General features: G+C 43.3%; 2 protein-coding genes across 15 annotated transcripts in view; both read right to left on the reverse strand.

The window, feature by feature from the left end:
- The window catches only part of STAU1 (staufen double-stranded RNA binding protein 1), a 33,167-nt gene extending 18,937 nt beyond the window's left edge, over nt 1-14,230 (reverse strand). For 12 of the 13 annotated variants that reach the window (XM_080628029.1, XM_080628028.1, XM_080628026.1 and 9 more), the window contains exons 1-4: nt 14,128-14,230; nt 8,335-8,401; nt 3,419-3,695; nt 2,478-2,602 (exon numbers count right to left, since the gene is read on the reverse strand). In XM_080628029.1, coding sequence (XP_080484155.1) covers nt 2,478-2,602; nt 3,419-3,611 — 318 coding nt within the window. In that variant the 5' untranslated portion in view covers nt 3,612-3,695; nt 8,335-8,401; nt 14,128-14,230. The remainder of the gene's footprint in view (nt 1-2,477; nt 2,603-3,418; nt 3,696-8,334; nt 8,402-14,127) is intronic. The other variant, XM_080628030.1, reaches the window with a different exon arrangement.
- A 1,585-nt stretch (nt 14,231-15,815) lies between these two features.
- CSE1L (chromosome segregation 1 like) overlaps nt 15,816-20,217 on the reverse strand; it is a 29,655-nt gene continuing 25,253 nt past the window's right edge. The window contains exons 27-29 of one of the 2 annotated variants that reach the window (XR_013957862.1): nt 19,453-19,944; nt 19,181-19,351; nt 16,355-16,368 (exon numbers count right to left, since the gene is read on the reverse strand). The gene's annotated coding sequence lies outside the window, so the exon portion shown is untranslated. Of the gene's footprint in view, nt 19,352-19,452; nt 19,945-20,217 lie in introns of both variants that reach the window. The other variant, XR_013957861.1, reaches the window with a different exon arrangement.

Consider the following 20,217-nt stretch of genomic DNA (forward strand, 5'->3'; position numbering starts at 1 on the left):
GACACATCCCAGGCTGATTTTCCTCATGTGCCGGGACTTCACTTCTCATATAACAGAACTCTTCAGTAAGGATTTGAAAGGTTAGTAATGCTAAAACTCACTTCCTTCAGTGTTCTTTAAACTAACACAAACTGCTTGTATATTTGCTGTATTCCTGACAAACTCTCATGAACAGAACACCAGAGGAACTGCATATAACCAAGATTTTTACACGCTGTAAAAGATACACCATGATATGGAATGAACAGCACATGCTGATCCACCCTTGGCATTCTTACAAGAACTAAAGACTATTTTGTTAAAGTAACTGTTCCAGAACAGGTGAACATTCTGTTCAATCATCCTGTACTTCAGGCAGTAAAGAATATATACTAAGATCCTTGTTTCCCAAATATTGGGCAACTAGGATAGAAAGGTTCATTTTATTTACAACTTTTTTATTTAAAACAGAGCAACAGCAAAGCAACATTCAGTTATGACAATGCACAAGAGAGAACAACTCTTAAATACTAGAAGTTAATCCAGACATATCAACAAATACAGATTTGTACCTTGCCAACTACATAGACAAATGTATGTGGTAAGCACAATTCACAGTATCACAGTATCACAGTATGTTAGAGATTGGAAGGGACCTCAAAAGATCATCTAGTCCAATTCCCCCTGCCAGAGCAGGAACACCTAGATAAGGTCACACAGGAATGTGTCCAGGCGGGTTTTGAATGTCTCCAGAGAAGGAGACTCCACAACCTCCCTGGGCAGCCTGTTCCAGTGTTCTGTCACCCTCACTGAGAAGAAGTTTCTTCTCAAGTTTAAGTGGAACCTCTTGTGTTCCAGTTTATACCCATTACCCCTTGTCTTATCATTGTTAGCCATTGAGAAGAGCCTGGCTCCATCCTCATGACACTCCCCCTTTATATATTTATATACACTAATAAGGTCCCCCCGCAGTCTCCTCTTCTCCAAACTATAGAGACCCAGCTCCCTCAGCCTTTCCTCATAAGGGAGATGCTCCACTCCCTTTATCATCTTTGTCGCCCTGCGCTGGACTCTCTCCAGCAGTTCCCTGTCCTTCTTGAACTGAGGGGCCCAGAACTGGACACAATATTCCAGATGCGGTCTCACCAGGGCAGAGTAGAGGGGAAGGAGGACCTCTCTCGACCTACTGACCACCCCCCTTCTAATACACCCCAGGATGCCATTGGCCTTCTTGGCCACAAGGGCACAGTGTTGGCTCATGGTCATCCTGCCATCCACTAGGACCCCCAGGTCCCTCTCCCCTACACTGCTCTCTAACAGGTCGTTCCCCAACCTATACTGGAACCTGGGGTTGTTCCTGCCCAGATGCAGGACTCTACACTTTCCCTTGTTATATTTCATCAAGTTTCTCCCTGCCCAACTCTCCAGCCTGTCCAGGTCCCGCTGGATGGCAGCACAGCCTTCTGGCGTGTCAGCCACTCCTCCCAGCTTAGTGTCATCAGCAAACTTGCTGACAGTACACTCAATTCCCTCATCTAAATCATTGATGAATATATTAAATAATACTGGTCCCAATACTGACCCTTGAGGCACTCCACTAGATACAGGCCTCCAACTGGACTCCGCCCCATAGACTACAACTCTCTGGCTTCTGTCCTTCAGCCAGTTCGCAGTCCATCTCACTACCTGATCATCCAGGCCACACTTCCTCAGTTTAGCTATGAGGATGCTGTGGGAGACTGTGTCAAATGCTTTGCTGAAGTCAAGGTAGACCACATCCACCGCTCTGCCATCATCCATCCACAATGTTATTTCCTCATAAAAGGCTAGGAGGTTGGTCAAGCACGACTTCCCCTTGGTAAAGCCATGTTGACTGCCCCTCGTAACCCTCTTATCCTTGACATGCCTTAAGATGGCATCAAGGATAAGGTGTATTCCTTACATAGCCTTTTTCCTAAAGAAGAATAACTGCCCTAGAACTTCCTGCATCTCACAGGATAATTTGGACTAATAAACTATTTTAATCTTTTAAAGATTGGTGGGATTAATATCAAACCATTAAAATGCACCACGGGAATAACAGAAAATTTGCATAACAGGCAAGATGCAGAACAAAAGCTAAACATCACACTAGAAAATGACTGTAAAACATCATCCATATTTAATGCACTGCTTTTTTAGTAAAGAGTGCAAAGGACAAACCTGGCTTTATTAAATGAAAGCCAAGCATCTCATAATGGAGCTAACATAAATAACTCTTAAAAAAAGCTAAGCAGTTTTAAGTAAAAGGTAAATTCAACCTCTGCGTACTTTGGGAAACCAACTTTTAGTACATGTCTACCAGCTTCACACTTCCCTACCATCAATACTTTGGTGAGCTTCCCATTCCTCTCTATTCTTCTGTATTATCTTGCACCAAAAACATATACTTCCCTTCTCCACTTATGAAACTGAAAGAGCACAAACAACAGCAATAAGAAACTTCTATGGCTATTTACCTTAGAATGAGCTGGACCTTGCTCACTCAAAAGCTTATACTCGGGTTGAATCTTGTTGAAACGGGCTAACTCATTCACAAGACACATTGGGGTTTTCTCTTTGGGGTTTGCCATGTTTGAAGGAGCTGAAAGATTACATAAAATGAGATGAATGAACAGGTAGCTATAAACTCTACTACACTTTTTTTAATAATAACAAAAAAAAAATCTCATTGGCTTAAAATTTAGTTGTCTGCAACACACCACTTCTCAGAAAAGATCTGCTGGAATAGACAGCTTTGCTGTTAGGCAAACTGGCAACGATCTACCAAACTTTGGGATTTCCAAGCAAATCATGTGCCTAAAAGACAGCATCTTTAAATGTAATGTTTCAATGCAAGCCAGAAGCCTGAGTTTAGGAGCTTGCATCTTATGTAGAAGATGTCAAGAAGCAAATCTTCTAAGTATTCATCACAGTCCTTTACTTTGAGTAATTTCAGAAAGTACATTAATTTCTTTCTTTTTCCTTCTGTTTTCCCCTATTACTTATTTTTTATTACCTTTTACTTGCCCTATTAGATTTTATGAGCACAATATATTTATCACTACACTGGTCATGAAAGAACTAAGGATAATAGAACTAAACAAACTATTCCAAAAAATATTTTTCCTACATTTAAAACAAGCCACTTGTAGAAAAGCTGGATAGCAATGTTCTAGAAATTCAGTGTTTTACAATGTTAAATATTATCTACTATTACAAACATTTCAGCTGATTATTAGTACTTCATGGAAAAGTATACTTCTATCTGTCTCAAACAGACTTCATTCAATAGGGAGAAAGCATTACAAGCTACTGCATTTGGATAAAGTATTTGTAGATACAGCACCTCAGGAATATATCATGCCAAACTATGAACACTAAGAATACAGAAACTTAATTAACAGACACTCAATCTTACCTGCAGCTGCATTGGTGGATGTAACTGATGCAGAGGGTAAAGCAGAGTTTTGGATAGGTCTACCTGCATTTTCAGAGGGCAAAGAACTAGTAGTGGAAGGAATACTCAAAGGCTGTGAAAGAGATGGGGTTTTATTCAATATTTGGTTCCCTGCAAGGGCAGCAGAAGGATTCTGAATTTGAACTTGAGACATGTTCACTTCCAACCAGAGCAAATTACTGTAGGGAAACAGCTTTGAATGCAGGCAAACTCAGTGTGATGAAGCCAAATTGCTGACCTAAAATGCAAACATGAAGAAAAAAAAATTATACCAAATATTCAGCATTCTCTAACTATCAATCTATTGAAATTATTTCTCCATCAGCAAAAAGGGACAGAAGTGTTCAGTCAAGCATCCACTTTCCATTTTGTATGCAGTAAGTCAAGCATCCAGTTTTAATAGCATATTCAATCTATACACCCTATCATCTAAGTTTCACATTTCTTTCATTTATAAAAGTAGTACAGAAGCTTTGTTTATGCTTGTTCATTTAAGAAAACTACCCATCTGTTTTCCCCATCATTGAATCCACTTACAACACAAATCCAGGTACTTAAACTGATAGCCACAGCTTATATACTAAACAAAGAGCAACTTTCATGAACAGATTACATTTTAGGCAATCTACCAGTTGAAGTTTTTGATTTGGAAGGACAAGCAGTAAATGCAGTCTTTACAAAATAACTATTTGGAGCATGAACCCTTTATTATAATCGTGTACTTTTTACCCCCAGGATGACCAAGAAGAATGCCCAGCCATTTCTGTGGGGAGCACAAGTGGTATACAGCAGAAAATGCTGAAGTAGCTATGACTGGGAAAAGTGAAGGTGCAAGAGTTCCTAAGTTTTATAAGCCACATGTGTGCTTGAAGGTTACTTCTATTTAAGTCAGAACATGTCTCAGTAACAGTTCAAGCATCAATTTAGATTTATTTGGCCTTGCAACCCCACAAGCAAGTGTTGGAATTGCTCATAATCATCTATGTTCATTCAAGGAAAAACACCTCCAAGCGATGAACTTGCACCAGACAATGTGAACTACTGGGATAGGTCCTTCCTCCACCAACAAATTAGTGTTGGATTTCTCTTCCACATGGATGCAACAGTATCTTCATGCTCACACAGTTATACCTAAATATACACTAACAGGCTGCTGTTTTGAAGGCTGCCAGAGCTCAGCTGCCCGTATCCACTTACGATCCACGTATCCATTTATTTATTAAAAATAAATTTTACAGCCAAGTAAGTACATTTCACACACAAACACATCCCCTTGTGCACACACACGCACACTGGTCACTGACAGGTTTTATTGGGGCTGCAAACAAAGGTTTGTTCTCTCCATAATTTATAGATGAAAAGGAGAAATCACTGCTCCAGATACCACCAGGGAGCTATTAGTAGCAACACAACTCCACTGGTGCTCTGTAAGCTTCAAATTCTGAACCTGTGAATGGACTTCCAAATGTAAGAGGAGCAGCAATGAGTCAGAGAGAAGTTTTTAGCTAGTTACTGACAAAACAAACCTAAGAGGAGAACCTAGGCTAATACATTCATGGATACGAAGATCAACGTATTTATGTGTTAAGAAAGAAGCCAGAGGGAAACAACAGACACACCAAGAGATCTACCATCTAGAGTATTTTTACTTTGAAAAAAACATAAACATGTCAGGCTTATCTTACTACTGGTTGGGTAACTCTGTGCTAGAGCACAAAATCAGTTCAGATCTCATTAGTTCAGAAGACCTATATGTAGATTATACTCAAAACAAATCCTGTGTTCGACTACTAAATTTGCAGAAATCACACGTTGGGTGCACTGCAACTGTGAAAATGGTATTACGGAGTCAATCTGAAGAAACTCCAAGAAGTGGTAAGACAAAGATGAAAAGGATGTAGAATAAGACTCCAGGGTAATCATTTTATAATCACCAAGTTTCATTTCCAGGAGCTGAAATGCTGAAAAATTTCAAACATAATACAACAATAATAATTGCCTGGAAAAGACTATAAAGTCTTCCCATGCAATAAAAAAAGCTAATTTCCCTTTCCTGCTGAACTGCAATGCCCTTCACAGTAATTGAAGTTAAAACAGTTTCTAATCCAAATGTTTTGAGAAGATGACACCAAAAGATTTTATGTTGAAGTCAGTAACTTCTGGATCTTTCAGATCAGGCTGGAAAGGAAACCTGAAATTCTTTTCTGAAGACCCTGCCTGCCAGAACTCTGCCCTTAAAGCACGGCATTATCCTTCATTTACTCGCCATCACCTGGTTTTACAGAACATGGAATTTCTGCTCCACAATGAATACACTAAAATGGTTTTCTAGTCATGCAATGCAGAGAACAGTATACCAATCCCCAGTAAATTTTCTCCCCCAAGAGGGAAAGTCCCTGACAAGGATATTATTAGTTCACTTTCTGTATTTATGGCAGAGCACTATGGAACCTCATAGCAGTACAGCTCAGAACCCTCTCTACCCAGCTTTCTCTCCATCAAGAGTTACAGCCATCAGTGTTCAGCCTGGAAAAGCTTTTCTTTAAACACCTCTGGTTAGAATAATATTCAGGACAGACGAGTCAGCTACTCGTCACAATCTGTGGAGACTTGAGGTCACATCCTAGTGCTTGAAACAATAAGGTTTTGGAAATTGATCCCATTTCAAACAGACTTCAGCAGTGCACATTAGATAACCAGACCAAAAAACATTGCCACAGAAACATCCATGCTCGTAACCTGCTTATTTTCAACACAGAAACCAGTCGCCCACTCCTTCAGCAGTCTGGCTGCTTGGTCACATCTAAACAGACAAGGAAGGACCTAGGAAAGTGTTTGATGTACACCTCACTGGAATCCACCATGTGCCCTCCCCAGCCCTTCATCAAACTGAAGAGTTCAGCCCTCATGTACCTTCCAGGAATCCAAAAGACTTTCAACCTCACAAGGAACCAAGTATGAAGAGTTTAAGCTCAGCTCACTGTATGCATCTGTAAGACAGTAACAATCCCACCCATGTTTCTTTGTGGAATGCTCTGCAATTATAAAAGTAACCATGATTTGATAACCAAAATTACTGTATTTGTAATGTGACCTCTGGAGCCATTAATTTATCAAGAAAGAAAACATATACTGAAGATGATCTTGGGAGTGCTCCTTTCCATGACTGTTTCTAAAGGTGGAGAAAAGATAACCTGAAATGCCTAACCAAAAGGAAATCGTAGGGAATTGGTAAACTACGTCTTTACTTGAAATATTAATCAGAAACCTGTAGAACACATTGCTGTTCAGGTTTATCCCCAAGACATTCAAGTAGCTGAGAACTTGGCCATGCACAACTGAAGAGAAAGTTATTGTCAGGGAAAGAGCTGAACTGCAATGAAAATGAAACTTTCCCAATGAAGGTATCATTTTTAACCTAAGCAAATACAATGCTTGTTTCTTCATAAACTGCTGTATCATTTCTACATAAATTGCTGCCACATCATTATGCTTCTCTCTCCTTCACCAATCTCACATTTTTATATTCATATCAAAAGTTGAATCTACATCCTGCAATTCATCAGCAATTCAGAGCTACTTCAGAGTTCGTTAGATTGAATTCAGGAGGAACCACAACAGAGTAGGTATTAAAAGCACCTTGTGAATTGCTGAGATTCCACTTTACAAATTTCTGACTATTTTACACACTACACAGTAACTTACAAGATTATACCTTGCAAGTTTATATGCACAAATATATGTTTGCTTTTTCAAAACACTCAGCTCATACTTTAACAAGCATCTTCAAAGAACAGGCTGACAAAACAAACAGGAATGATGTTTGCAATTTTTCAGCTACCTGTGAAGTTTATGATACTGCAGTTGACTTGTGTGAAGTATTTCACTAGGACACAAGAACAGTCCATCGTTGCACATTTCATTATAGGTCATTTGGGGATTCTATTTTGGGTTTACAGTGCTTTTCTAAAGCAATATGCCTTCTATCCTCTAACAGGCTTACAAAATTCTAACTATCCAAGAAAAAAGGAGCATAATCTACAAAGCTGAGACTATTAACTTCTAAAGGCTGTTTCAGTGGATAGAGAAATAGCGATGCCAGAACTTCAGGTGATTTTTCCGCGTAACTGGGGTTAGTTAATTCAAATTTAACAAGACAAACAATAGTACAGGTAAGTGACCCCTATACGACACACAAAGAATGGCTGGAACTTAAAACCACTCACAAACATTGAAAGATAGATGAATAAACAAATGTTCTACTCACAGCATCTTTGCCAGCAACTAATCACATAACCTGCTCCTTTCCCACCCTTCCACACTTACTTTTTGCTAACTCAGATGTTAATATTTTAAATTTTATTGAGACAGTTGCACTAGAGCATTATCGTCATGATGGTAACGACTACATCAAACAACTCAATGACCTATGGACAGTAACAACCTCAGAGATGGATTTTCAGATGACAGAGCACTGTTCCCCACTCCAGTTTTTAGATTTCTATTTTCTTTTGGCACAGCATTGCCTGGAACATTCCCAGAAATGTTGAATACATTAAAATGCAAAGTTCGGAAGTCATTAAGGTAACCAAAAGGCAAGCAAAAAAATGCACAGAGATGCGAACATCGCCTCAGTCCACTCAGCCAAAAGTAAAATCTTCCTGTGTAAAAGCAAGAATCTAGCATTGTCAGATAAAAGTTCTCTTGGGGCTTCTTTGTGTTATAGTTCTCAAAGGTGTTGCAGATAGAAGCCAGAGGATCAAATGAAAACCAGACACTTCCTGTGGATAATCATGTTTTACCACAACTTGTGGTTTATTTAATAAGATGCAAATAAAAGGTAAGAAACTTTAATGTTTTAAGTAAGTTTCCTGTACCTTTAGGAGATCCAGAGAGTGCAGATTTGGATTTAGTTCTGAATGGGATATTTATGATGTAGAATGCCTAAAAGGAAAAACAGAGAGTTAGCATTTTGCTTCCTAAAGCTACAAAAAGATCTTCCGTATCAATGTCTCACCACTACATGCAGTTTGCCTCATCCATTTGGATGACAAGAATTTGTCTGACCATTAAACTCTCACTGACAGACTGCTCAAAGAAACTGTGTTTTTTCCAAGCAGAAATTCCAACCTGATGCTTTTTCCCCTCAAACCCAAGTGATTTTTCTTACACAAGCAGTGGAATCTCACAATAGTGCTCTTTGCAGGACTGTAAGAGTCACTGTCCAATTTCCTTCCTATAGTAAGGCTTCCAGTTCTGCTGAAGTCAAACCTCTTCCTAACAGCCCTAGAGATCAGCAACTGAAATCAGACCCAGACCTTAATTCACGCAGCCAAACCAAAAGCAAGCCACTAACCTGAGAAACTCTGGCAGCTATTAACTGCAAAAACCTGAAACAAATTCTACCTTCTGGCTACATTTCCAGTCTAATGATTTCACTCATAAACAAGCATATAAAAAGAAATCAACCTAGTTAAAACTGTTTTAGAATAAAGCTGTTTCAGTACTGAGTATGAAACCTGTCACTGCATGGACTGCTGTAAATGGAAATCAAAATGTATTTTATTCTGCTTACAAATATAGCACAAAGTGTTTAATCCTTCTTTTCCATGACTAAAGCCAACTGCGCGCAGATGCTAGCAACATTACTACCAGCATCATGGGCCAGATCTTAGTCTTGATTAAGGTTAGAACACAGACAAACAAGCTCTTGAATTTACTTCAGACACTTCAAAATCCTACAATGAATCTTAGAGCTATAACCAGTTATCTTGGAAGAGTCCTGAAGAACAGATGAGGACACAGAGCCTGGAAAAGGCAAACATGGTGCCTAATTGTTTAACAGGAGCGTGAAGAAGGAAGACGTGACAATTACAGTCCTATCAGTTCAACTTTTCTCCTCCAAGTTTTTCTGGAGGCTTAATTAAACCCCAGGAAAGTAATGAAATGGATAATGTTCCCAGGCAGAATCAAAACCCAAGTTGTACAGACAATCGCATGTTCTCCAACCATCTCTGGAGGTTAAACCAGGCTCAAGAATGAGTCACTTGATCACAGCAGGAACAAGTACAAGGTTCTGGGCAGGCGCTGTCTGCAAATCAAACACAGGACAGAAAAAGCACCAACTGACACCAGCGGGATGGGAGAAGAGCTACAACCAACATAACACCATTACCTAACACAAGCTCTTTTAGGAAAAGTCATCCCCATACTGAGATGCAGAAATGGAAAACAACCTGAGAGAGACCTGCAGAAGTCCTCCTACTCTGCACTCAGTGTTACCGAGCCCTCAGCAGGAGCACTGCATCCACTCACGTACCACGTGTCAAGATAGATGTGGACCGAGTTAGCAAAAACAAAGTAGGAAAAGCACAGGACACTCAGCTTCAGAAAAACATAACCTTTAAGGAAAAAAAAGGATTTTGCCTTGTGTGTGCTGAAGAGAAGGCGGCTGGGGCCTGACAACCAGCAGTCTTCAAGTACAGAAAAGGTTTTTGGAGTGGAAAGGAATAATCTGTTCTTCATGCTTAAAGTGACAGAATTAGAGGCAAGAGGCTTAAAAGTGCATGAAGAAAATGCTTTCCGATAGTAATGGTTGCAATAAACCATATCACTTTGGGTAACAGAGGTGACTTCACTGTTGGCAAACTAAGTAATTGATAAATATCTATTTAGAAGGAGGCTGGCATACCTGGCCCCGCAGAGGGATGGACTGCTTCATTCCCTCCAGTCCCTCCTATCCCAGATTCCCATGGCTGTGAGCACACTTTTGTTCACCTGACTGTAACAGCACGTTTCTGTCTTTGACCAGAGGAAGACAATGGCCTTGTTGTTAACCAAAGGTTTGGTAAAAAGGGGATCTCACGTGGGTCCTACCACAGAATTGCTCTGAACTCTGATAAACCACTTGAAAATACAAAAGAGACTAAATCCTCAAAGAAATATATCCTGGAGACATTGCAAAACCACCTGGACGTGTTCCTGTGTAACCTGCTCTAGGTAGCCCTGCCTTGGCAGGGTTTTGAACTGTATGATCTCCAGAGGTCCCTTCCAACCCTGACAATTACCCTATAATATAGGTTTTATTCATTATCAGGACCAGAATATGGAAAGGTTATAATAACTCCTAATATTCCTTAGGAGACGCACGTTCGGAAGGATGGAAGTTACGACCTTCTCATTATGCTGCTTGTTACAAACTTGCATGTACCCCATTTAAAGCCTTCTCTGCATTCATTCATGACTCACCTGCACCAAGCAGGGAGGGCTTTTTATGGAACGAGAACAGAACAGAATGGGAAACAGAACAGATATCAGATAAACCCATCACGATTCTAATTACCAGGACTTCATGACATCACCAACTAAAATTCATGCCATAAACAATATCCAAGAGAAAGTTTTAGCTATAGGAAATGAGGTTTTAAATTAAGCATTGATTTCTTTCTGAAAAGGAGATTCTTCACAACGTAGTGCATCTGAACAGTTACTGACCCTTCAGTCACAGAACCAGGAAGATTAATTGCTCCGCATCAACAAACTCTGCTCCCAAAGAAGGGCAGTTCATTTATCCCTATTTCACAGATGAGTAACTGGAACACAAACCCCAATCACGGCAAAAGGATTTAGGTATCTGAGGTGGGAGCCAGGCAGAACTGATATACCTCAACAAACACTGGAACACACAACAGTTACTCATTAATCCCTTTGTCACCTGTATTTTTACACTCCTGTAGCTGTATTGCCACTCAGTATCAACCAACCCTCATCTGAGCATCATGATAGCACTTATCTGCCATGCAGGAACAATCTGCTGAGCTGGTCTGTCAGAGGCCAGGCCTCCCCAGCTCAAATCAGAATTTACAGCCATGGCAAAGACAGACCCTCTATTCAGCAGCAACAGTTTCACCTGTTGTCTGCAGGCTGGGGAATACTACAGAGCATTCATCACCCACATAAAGGATTGGGTAGAGATTCCCTCTCCCCTCCCCTTTTAAAACGGGTTTTAAATAATTCAGATGTGGTGGCTGAGTCTCTTTTGTCCCACTCTGACCATTCTGGAGCATGAAGAACAGATTTCCACAAAATCTAGGAGGCTTGTTGAGATGGTTTCTTTCCTAATATACCTTCAAAACCCCCCCATCAGTGATAGCTTTGTGATATATAGCATTAAATTGTAAAGTGTTTGACTGCTGCAACAGTGTTTAAGAACATCATCAAACTATTTACACTTGGGAAGACTAAATAAATAGTCACTACCAAACCAGAGAAAACGACTACAGACTTGAGGCTATTTACACATAAAGCACCAGCTGAATAATGCTTTCTTCCTAGAGAAATCTTTTTGTACAATATTTGGGCAAGACAAGGTACACCTCAAAGGCAACAATCGCTGTAGATACAGATGATCTTTTCAAGTACTGGTAAGATGAATTTCGAAGGGTGGAAACACTAAATATTAAGCAAATGAACTGGGGAGCTAGGACATGGATTATTAATACGGACAGGTGATGAAAAGCTAAAATTCAGAAGTAAAATCTGAAGGGAAAGAGGGAACTAACAGATGCACACACAAAACAGTTCCAAACATGATGCAAACCAGAAAGTGATAAGTCAATCATGAATAAAGATAAAGGCTTCAGTGCTTACTTCAAGCTGAATTAGTTAGTACTGTGACAAAATACTTCATGAGTTAAGGTTTTTTCCTGCTGCAGAACAGGTCACAAAGCCACAGCTACTGATCACAGTTACCAGGGCAATCAGTGCATGGATCAACTCCATTGTTGCAGTTGCATCTTCAAGAACTCTAATAAAGTCACCAACCCCTTGGCAAGGGCTCTAGACAAAGCAATGCCATCCGTTTGGTAAGTTCCTGTATCCTCAGAACAAAGTTGCTGTTCTTCAGCAAGGTGCAAGAGGCAGATTTCAGTTTGGCTCTGACTGTGCAGTTAAATCACCCCAAATGTATTTCAACCTATGAATACTTTAATTTTGCCACAAACTACCCAATACCGATACTGAAAGGATGATTAGTGATACATGTTATGGAAAATGTCAAACAAAGGAAGAGTAGCTGCTTACAATAACAATAAAAGAAGCATATCTGGCATGGATCCTTTAAGGACAGTTTTGAGGTGGGATTCTGAGCCAACATCAGGAAATCAAAAATACAGTAAAACATTCAACCCATTGGCCCTTTAAATTTTCATCTCTTTAAGTCTGACCATACAGATTTGTCACCTACAGGAGATGATCGGCAGATAAACCAGAGATCACTTCATTACCTCACAGCTACAGCTGCAGCATTAAAGCTCAAGTTTGATGGTCAGCAGCATTAAAGAAAAATACCTTTTGGGCAGTTGGAGCACAGGAACAACAGAGCACACTTGCATGGTCTGGTTGGAAGACTTTATAAATCCACTATTCCCAAAGCAGACAAAGGACTTCATTCAGATATTTTATTGCGCTGCTATATATACACCTAGCCTTCATTTACATTCCAAATGATGCTCCTCCCAGGTTTGCCTTAAACCGATGAATAAATCAGAGAACTGGCTGTAGTATCACCTACATGGATAACCCAACCGCACCAATCCCTCTATCACCTCTAAGACAGGCAGCAGCAGTGGAAAGATTTAAAAGGAACTTGTTGCTGCTCCATCTCCTGAAAAACTCGTGTTGTGCTCAAAAACCAGTGAAAAGTGAGCCCTGCGCAGCAATGGCTGCCGAACCCAGTGGGCAACAAGGAGAAAGTGGGATGATGCCAGTGTTCAGAAAGCGAGCTAAGGCTGCTAATGCCAGCTGTCTCAGTGTTTGCACGGTAAGCTGTGCAGGGTGGGGGTGTCTCCTGCTGTTGTCACCGTACCTACACCTCTCATCGGAACAGTCAAGACAGCTCAGTCGCGGGAGTTTTGCTACCAAAATCATGTGCCCCGAGACTCCGCAGCCTGGGACTTGTCACCCGCTCCGGGCAGCCTGGAGAAGTGGGACGGCTGCAGCCACCTTCTCACAGGGTTCAGAGAGCCTGACCCAGCTCTGCGGGCACCAACCCCTGCTCCTGCGGGGCCGGAGCCGCCTCTGTCACCCTCCGAGCTGAAACGGGCGCACAGGGCAGAGCAGGACTGCCGGCATCACCTGCCCGGGGCACCGGGTACAGCCCCTGCCCCGTCCCACAGAGCCGGGGGGCCCAGCCCCGCCGCCGTCACCCTGCTCGCTGGGGCCGGCCCTGCCACCTGCCGCCCCCTCCACTCGCCCCAGGGGCCGGGGCCGCCGCGGCCTCTCGGACTCGAATGGCGGGCGGGGACCCGCGCTGCCCCCACCAGCGGCCCCATCGAGGCTCAACGGGGCCGGCCCCGCGGCTCGCCCGCCGCGACCTGACCCGCTCCCCCCGTGCCGGGCGCTCCCCCACGCCGGGCCCTGCCGGGCGGAGGGGACAGGGCCGGGGGCTGCCCCGCCACCACCCCCCCGGAGATGGGCAAAGCCCCGGGCGGGGCGGTAGCGGCGGCGGGAGGGGCGGAGGGGAGCGCACGGGCAGGTCTCCCGCCGCGGGGGCTGCCCCCTCCCCATAGCCCCGCCGGCTCCGCTCGGCCCCCGCTAGGCCCCGCCGCCGCCACCCCCCGCCCCGCCGCCTCGGCGCCGGGGGGGGAGCCCGGGCCGCCTCCCCCCCTCACCTGGCTGCCTGGGCTGCGGCTCCCGGGCCGGCGGGTGGTGCGGGCCAGCGGGCGGCTCAGTCCATGGGCCGGGTCCGGGGGGGGGGCCGGGGGCGACCGCGGCAGCGGAGGGAGGCGGCGGGCACAGGGCAAACACTAAAGAGAATGAGCGGGGCCAGCTCCGGCCGGGGAGGAAGTGACGGCACCGCTGCGGGGAGGCTGGGCAGGCGAATAGCCAATCGAGCGCTGCCGAGCCCCCGCGGGCACCGCCCTCCTTGCGCTCTCAGCCAATGGGCGCAGGGGCCGGCTGGCAGCTCCGCCTCCCTCGCGGCGACTACAGGTCCCGGCGTGCCTGGGAAAGAACCGCAGCCCGGCAGGGGGCGGGGGGACTACAGCTCCCGGCGTGCCCCGCGCGGCGCCGGCCTGCCCCGCAACATGGAGGCGCGAGGGGGCTGGGACTGAGGCTGGGGCAGGGCCCCGGCACCCGCGGTTTCTCCGCGGGCCCTGCAGCAGGGGCGGCCGGAGCGAAGCCCGGTTCGGGGCAAGGGGAGGGCGGTGGGGCCGCGGTGCGAGGCGCGGAGCTGCTCAGTGCGCCTCGGCTGTGCTCGGATAAAGCAGAGGCGCGTTCTGGTGAAACACCCGCGTCCTGGGGGCAGCGCTGCGTTCGTGGGAAAGGTCCGAAGCGAGGGGAGCGCAGAACGGGGCTGGGTCCCCGGGAGCGGGATGAGGAGAGGGGAAAGGCGGAGGGCGAAGGCGCCCAGCGGGCAGCACAGGAGCGCTCAGGTTCAACGCCGGGGGAGCCGTGTCCGTATGAGTTAATGGCGAACGGCTGCAGAGAGTGGGGTTTTTAAGTGAATGCTCAACTTCAAGCCCTGCGTTTGAATCTAAAGAGTGTACGTACGTGAAAGCTAACGCTGGTTGCTTAGACCCTGTGCACAGCTTTAGTTTGCCGCCCCTGCATCTACCCCCCGTTTCCCGAAGTCCCCCAACAAATGCCACCACCTCAACCATGGGATTGTTCCTGCTGGACTCGAAGTCAGTGCCTGGAGTGAATCTGAGGACATCAGCTGAGTCAAAGCCAAGATATAAATGTGTATTTTACATTAGGAAAGCAAAAGTTCCAGCATGTAATTCCTAATACTTGTAGACTTGCTGTACAAAATGAGCCTTTAAATGCCGTTACGTTGCTTCAGACACCACAGCTCTTGAGAGAAAACTGAAAACTACATTAACAGTAGCATGCAGCTGCCCTGATCACCTCTGACACAGTGGGAAGTTTCCCTTCGTGGGTCACTGTAACAATGGGAATGCCCTACAAGATTTAAATAAATGGCATCATTAATTGTTTTAACGTTAAAAAGCATTCAGTGTATTAAAGACGACACTTTCCCTGTATGGTTTCTTAAAGCAATACAACTGCTTTACTGCAAAGCAGCAGACCAAAATCACAGTGCAGCATTCACCAGTCCCCCAATGTGCTGGAATAGCTCAGTCCCTTCTGTCAGAAAAAGATACTATGAGAACGTTTTGGTTTAGAAATACTTTATCTTTCTTAATAGGTAAAAATACATTTGAAGTCACAAGGGTGCATTTAAACCCTATGGCATCATTAAACTGCACGTCGGTAATTTCTGGCATTGTTCAGCAAAACAAAGTGGACTTCAGCCCACTTTTACTGACCCAACACATGGAACTTAATTCTACAGAAAACACAAAAGCCTCCAGTCAGTGCAGAGAATCACAGACAACGTTTCAGCAAACCAAATCAGAAATAAAACCCAATACACCTAAAGCTCCATATCCACTTCTGTACTTAACACTGATATGGATTCCAAAGATACCATAAAGAAAATACATCATACACTTAAATTCAATTGACAGTAGAGCATTTAGAGGACATTCTCCAGTATATAAGTATATAGATATATAACCCATATCACATTTAAACACCTATTCATATGTTTGTGTGGTTTGTTGCATAACAATTATGTGCTGTTTGATGCTTTTAAGTATTCCAAGCCAGCAACAGTTATATTTCAGAAGGAAATGCAACTTCAACTGTTGTGTAACAGTTCCTGTAACAGCTTCACGTTGTCTGTAACAGAAACATTGGTGCAGGTTTTGTGCGGAAAGTTCAATGGAGACAGGGAAGTACAAAGCTCACTTTCTGTTCCCAGATTGAGTTACAATAAAACTTCAGGTTTACGTTCTCTGGAGCTTCTGGGTTAGTGGAAAATCCACAGGATTGGGATAAAAACGCACCTGCAGCCAGATTACAAAATTGAACATAATTTAAACAGACACATATGGAATTCAGAAGTCCAAGGAACACCTGCAATAGAACCTCAAATACCCACCACATTTGCCCTTTCATTTGAAGGATATCTGCTCCTCTATTACGTGTATGATTATTAGTTATTCAAAAATGTTACAAAAGACTCTTCCACTCGTTATGCAGCAGCTTAAACAAGGACAGAGACTTATTTCTAGCTAATAATTAGTAAAATATTTGGGACTTCCATTGTCTTTTACGCCGCAGTCTGCAATTACACTCTTTTCAGCTGTTCATGTAGAAATCTGCTCTTTGTTATTAATACAATTTCTTTGTTAAATACTTATTTCAAAATATCCCTATATCAGGCACAAAACCAGTGTGAATTTCTCTTCACAGCTTTTGAACATGACAACTTTTTACTAGGAAGCTAAATATAAGAACTAGCTGTGCTAAACCCCCTTTATTTTGCTTTTCTGACACATTACTCACTTGTAACAAAGTATCTTTTACCTTCTATTAAGATTTATTACTTTATTATTAAAGCATTTTCTTTTATGCTCATCTTGAATACAACACTGCCAGTCCAGCATAAGCTTTGACCTCATGTGAATTAGATTATTGGCAAGTTTTAAGCCTGTAGTCATTTTGCAACTAGCTGTCAATGAAGAACTGAGCCTTAATGTGTACCAGCTGGTACCTGCTGTTACAGCCCACATTCCCCAGGAACACCTCAGATTTCCTCTAAATTATATTAAAGGCAATAATGATTTCATTTAAATAAGTAAAGGCAGAAAGCAAAGGGAAAACAAAGCATTTATCCTACTGTGAGGGCTGGTAAGGTTAGATGTGGATTTGAACTTTCAGAGAGAACTCATGCCTGGAGCATGTCTCTGTCAGTTCACAACTGCACGATTCTAAAAGCAAACACCTGAAACAGGAGATGCTTTGGTGATACTTCTGCTGAGGGCTAAAAGCACATGTATGATTCTTCTCAGCTTTAGTTTATTGATGGAATCAGCAACACAGGTAACAGGTATTGAGCAATCCTGCTGTTCCTATGAAGGATTAGGCTGTTCTAAGACAATGTCAAGGTTTGACACTGGGGAGCTTTGGCACAAGAGAAGTACCAGCCATCGTGGAGCACGGGGTGTAGCTACATCCAAACTAGCTTTCCATGCAGCACTGCGCGCAGTCTGGCAGAGGCAGCTCTGTTCGTCAGGTGAAACAATTTACTCCTCCAAATACAGCTGGATGCTGACATCCCCATACTGCTACAGCCAAGCTGGTTTTGTTATCCAAGCTCATGCAGGTGCACAGATCCCACGCTCCAACCTTCTTCCATAGTCTTGTCAAAATGTTTTCCAAGTGATTCACCAGCATTTTTGACAGTTTGAAGTGTGCAGGGTTGGGACTGACAAAGGGAATGACAACCCTTTGCTGTACAAGAATGGGTGAACGTCAGAGGAAGGTGTAACTGAACGAACTGTAAACAAAGATTGCTGTGACCAGCCAGAATCTCACATGATGCCTTATGGTTAACTCGTGCTGGTTACAGTACAGACATGCTCTGACAGCTTCAATCTGGCCTACCCTCACTTCTTGACAATATTACAGCTCTCAGGAAGGCTGTTCCTGTTGGAAAGGTGATGGAATGAGTACAGATGTACACACCACAATCAAAGACGTGCAGCCCAATAGCAGAGCCTAAAGAAGATCAAGGTTTCTGAAAGCAGAAGTCAGCTGAAAGAGGGTGCTTTGGCCTCCTCGGAGAGTTTTCAGAATGAGATGTCTGACTCACTGAGAGGATGACCCCCATCTTAGCACGTATTTGTATGAAGAAACAGGAAAATAGAACTGCTTCAGTATGTGCTGCCACTGCTGTCATATAATGGCCCAATTATAACCCAAGAAAACAAGAATATGATTGGTCTTGAGGGTGGTGGTGACCATCTTCCCCCCACCTTAAACCAATAGTAAGGTATTTCTTCTGCTACAAAAGCCTGAGGACGTTATAAAGAAGCTGACAACAAGAAGGCAGTCAGCAGGCTCCAGAAAAGGACAGCAGATTATAGAGTTCTGTGGTGTCAGAAGATCCCACAACAGGTGTCCCTTTGCCCATTTCATACTCAAAAAGAAGCAAGTAATCTTATTCCCCTTGCATCTGAATTATCTGCTATTAGAGTTACAAGGGAGAATTGGCTGCTTATTTTCAGAAGAGTTTCAGAAGATCATCTCAGGTTAACATTGAATTCAATGCTCCCAAGTCCTCAGAAGATCCACTGACACCAGGTTGTTTCTAGCTTAAGCTTTCTAAAGCAACTGGCATTTGCCCAACTGTTTAACAAGGAATACACTGAAGGGTGGCCTACAGAAGCTCAACAATCTGCAAAAACACGGTTAAGACATTACTTGCATCTGTTCCCATTGAAATTAACAGATCAATGTAGTTGGAACTTTGTGTTGCCTTCTGAATCTTCAGAACGGGAGGTGTCAGAAGCAGCAGTAAGGTCTCCACCTAAACAAAGATGAGGGCACTGCCAATACCATTTACCTGTATCATGAAGCAGAGATACACCTGCTTGTCTGCACTACACTTGAAAATTTCATTTCCCTGTAAGGGTCAGTACTCTGTAGAAACACCTGCATGCTTTATGAAATGTGCAGAACACGTCAGGACTAAATAACATGCCACTAACGGTGCCACAGCCACGTCCGCAAAGTCTAAGTTACTCTGAGCGAACTAAAGGACAAGTATGCACTGGTATTTGTTGATCTGAAGTCACTTAGGCACTTACTCACACGGAATGTCTGTCCAACAACAAAAAGTCACACGTTGCAGAAGTGCAAGATCGTGAACATGGAGATTCACCAATATGTTTCCATTCAGAAGAGCCAATTTTTCTCTGGCTGCCTTTCAAAAAGGTTCTGGCTTGTTGCTGTAAATCCTGTCCAGTTCCAGCTATGTTGGTACTGGTAAGATAAGAAACATCTGTTAACTTGCGTATCTCAGCAACCTGACCCCTAAAGAAATCTTGCTTAGAACTGCAGAACTAAAATGGTCTAATACAAACCCCTTGATATTGCATCATGCTGAAGAACTCATTTCAGCGCAAGGTTGTCTAGCACACATGCATAATAGGCTGCCTGCTTGAAGAGATGCAAGGGTAGCATGTCACAGCACTGTTACAGGACCACCAGTACCAATTTAATTCTGGTTCTTTGAGGCTGACAGGAAAACGAGGTCTGCAAGGTCTCTGTAGAATTGTTCTCCCTATTATCCAAGGAAGAAGACAGAGCTGCAGAGCAGATTTCTGAGTATCCTTTCAGCTTGCAGGTTTTGAATGACCACAGCTCAATTAACACTGACATTGGAGGTAGGCATTCAGTTCCTTGCAAACGTCACACATCTCACGTGGTTTCAGCCTGTCTATTGAAATTCATTCCACAAGGCGCTTTGGCAAACTTGTAACACACATCACAGTCTCTCCCATCAGCATTAAGGCAGATGCTTTTCTGATCACCACTGTATTATTTCACTCTTGAGAACTGCTTTCATTTCATACCTAGGAACAAAGAGGGTCTTACACTGCATGACAGATCAGATTAAAGAAAACCTGTTGACACTGACTCATTCAATCCGTAATTAGGCACTTAGTAGTTTAAATCCATTGTCTAACAAGCAACTAATTTCTTATATATAAGGAGAAATGGCCAGCGTGTGCTCTCACATGGCAGCCACAGATACTAAGAAAGAACACTTGATTCTGCCCTATGTTTTCACCCTCAGTAATTTCAGTAATATTCTTGCTAGAAGGCCCGGCTTCAACAGGCATTTT

This window comes from Psittacula echo (genome assembly GCF_963264785.1).
Source record: "Psittacula echo genome assembly, chromosome: 12".
Lineage (NCBI taxonomy): Eukaryota > Metazoa > Chordata > Aves > Psittaciformes > Psittacidae > Psittacula > Psittacula echo.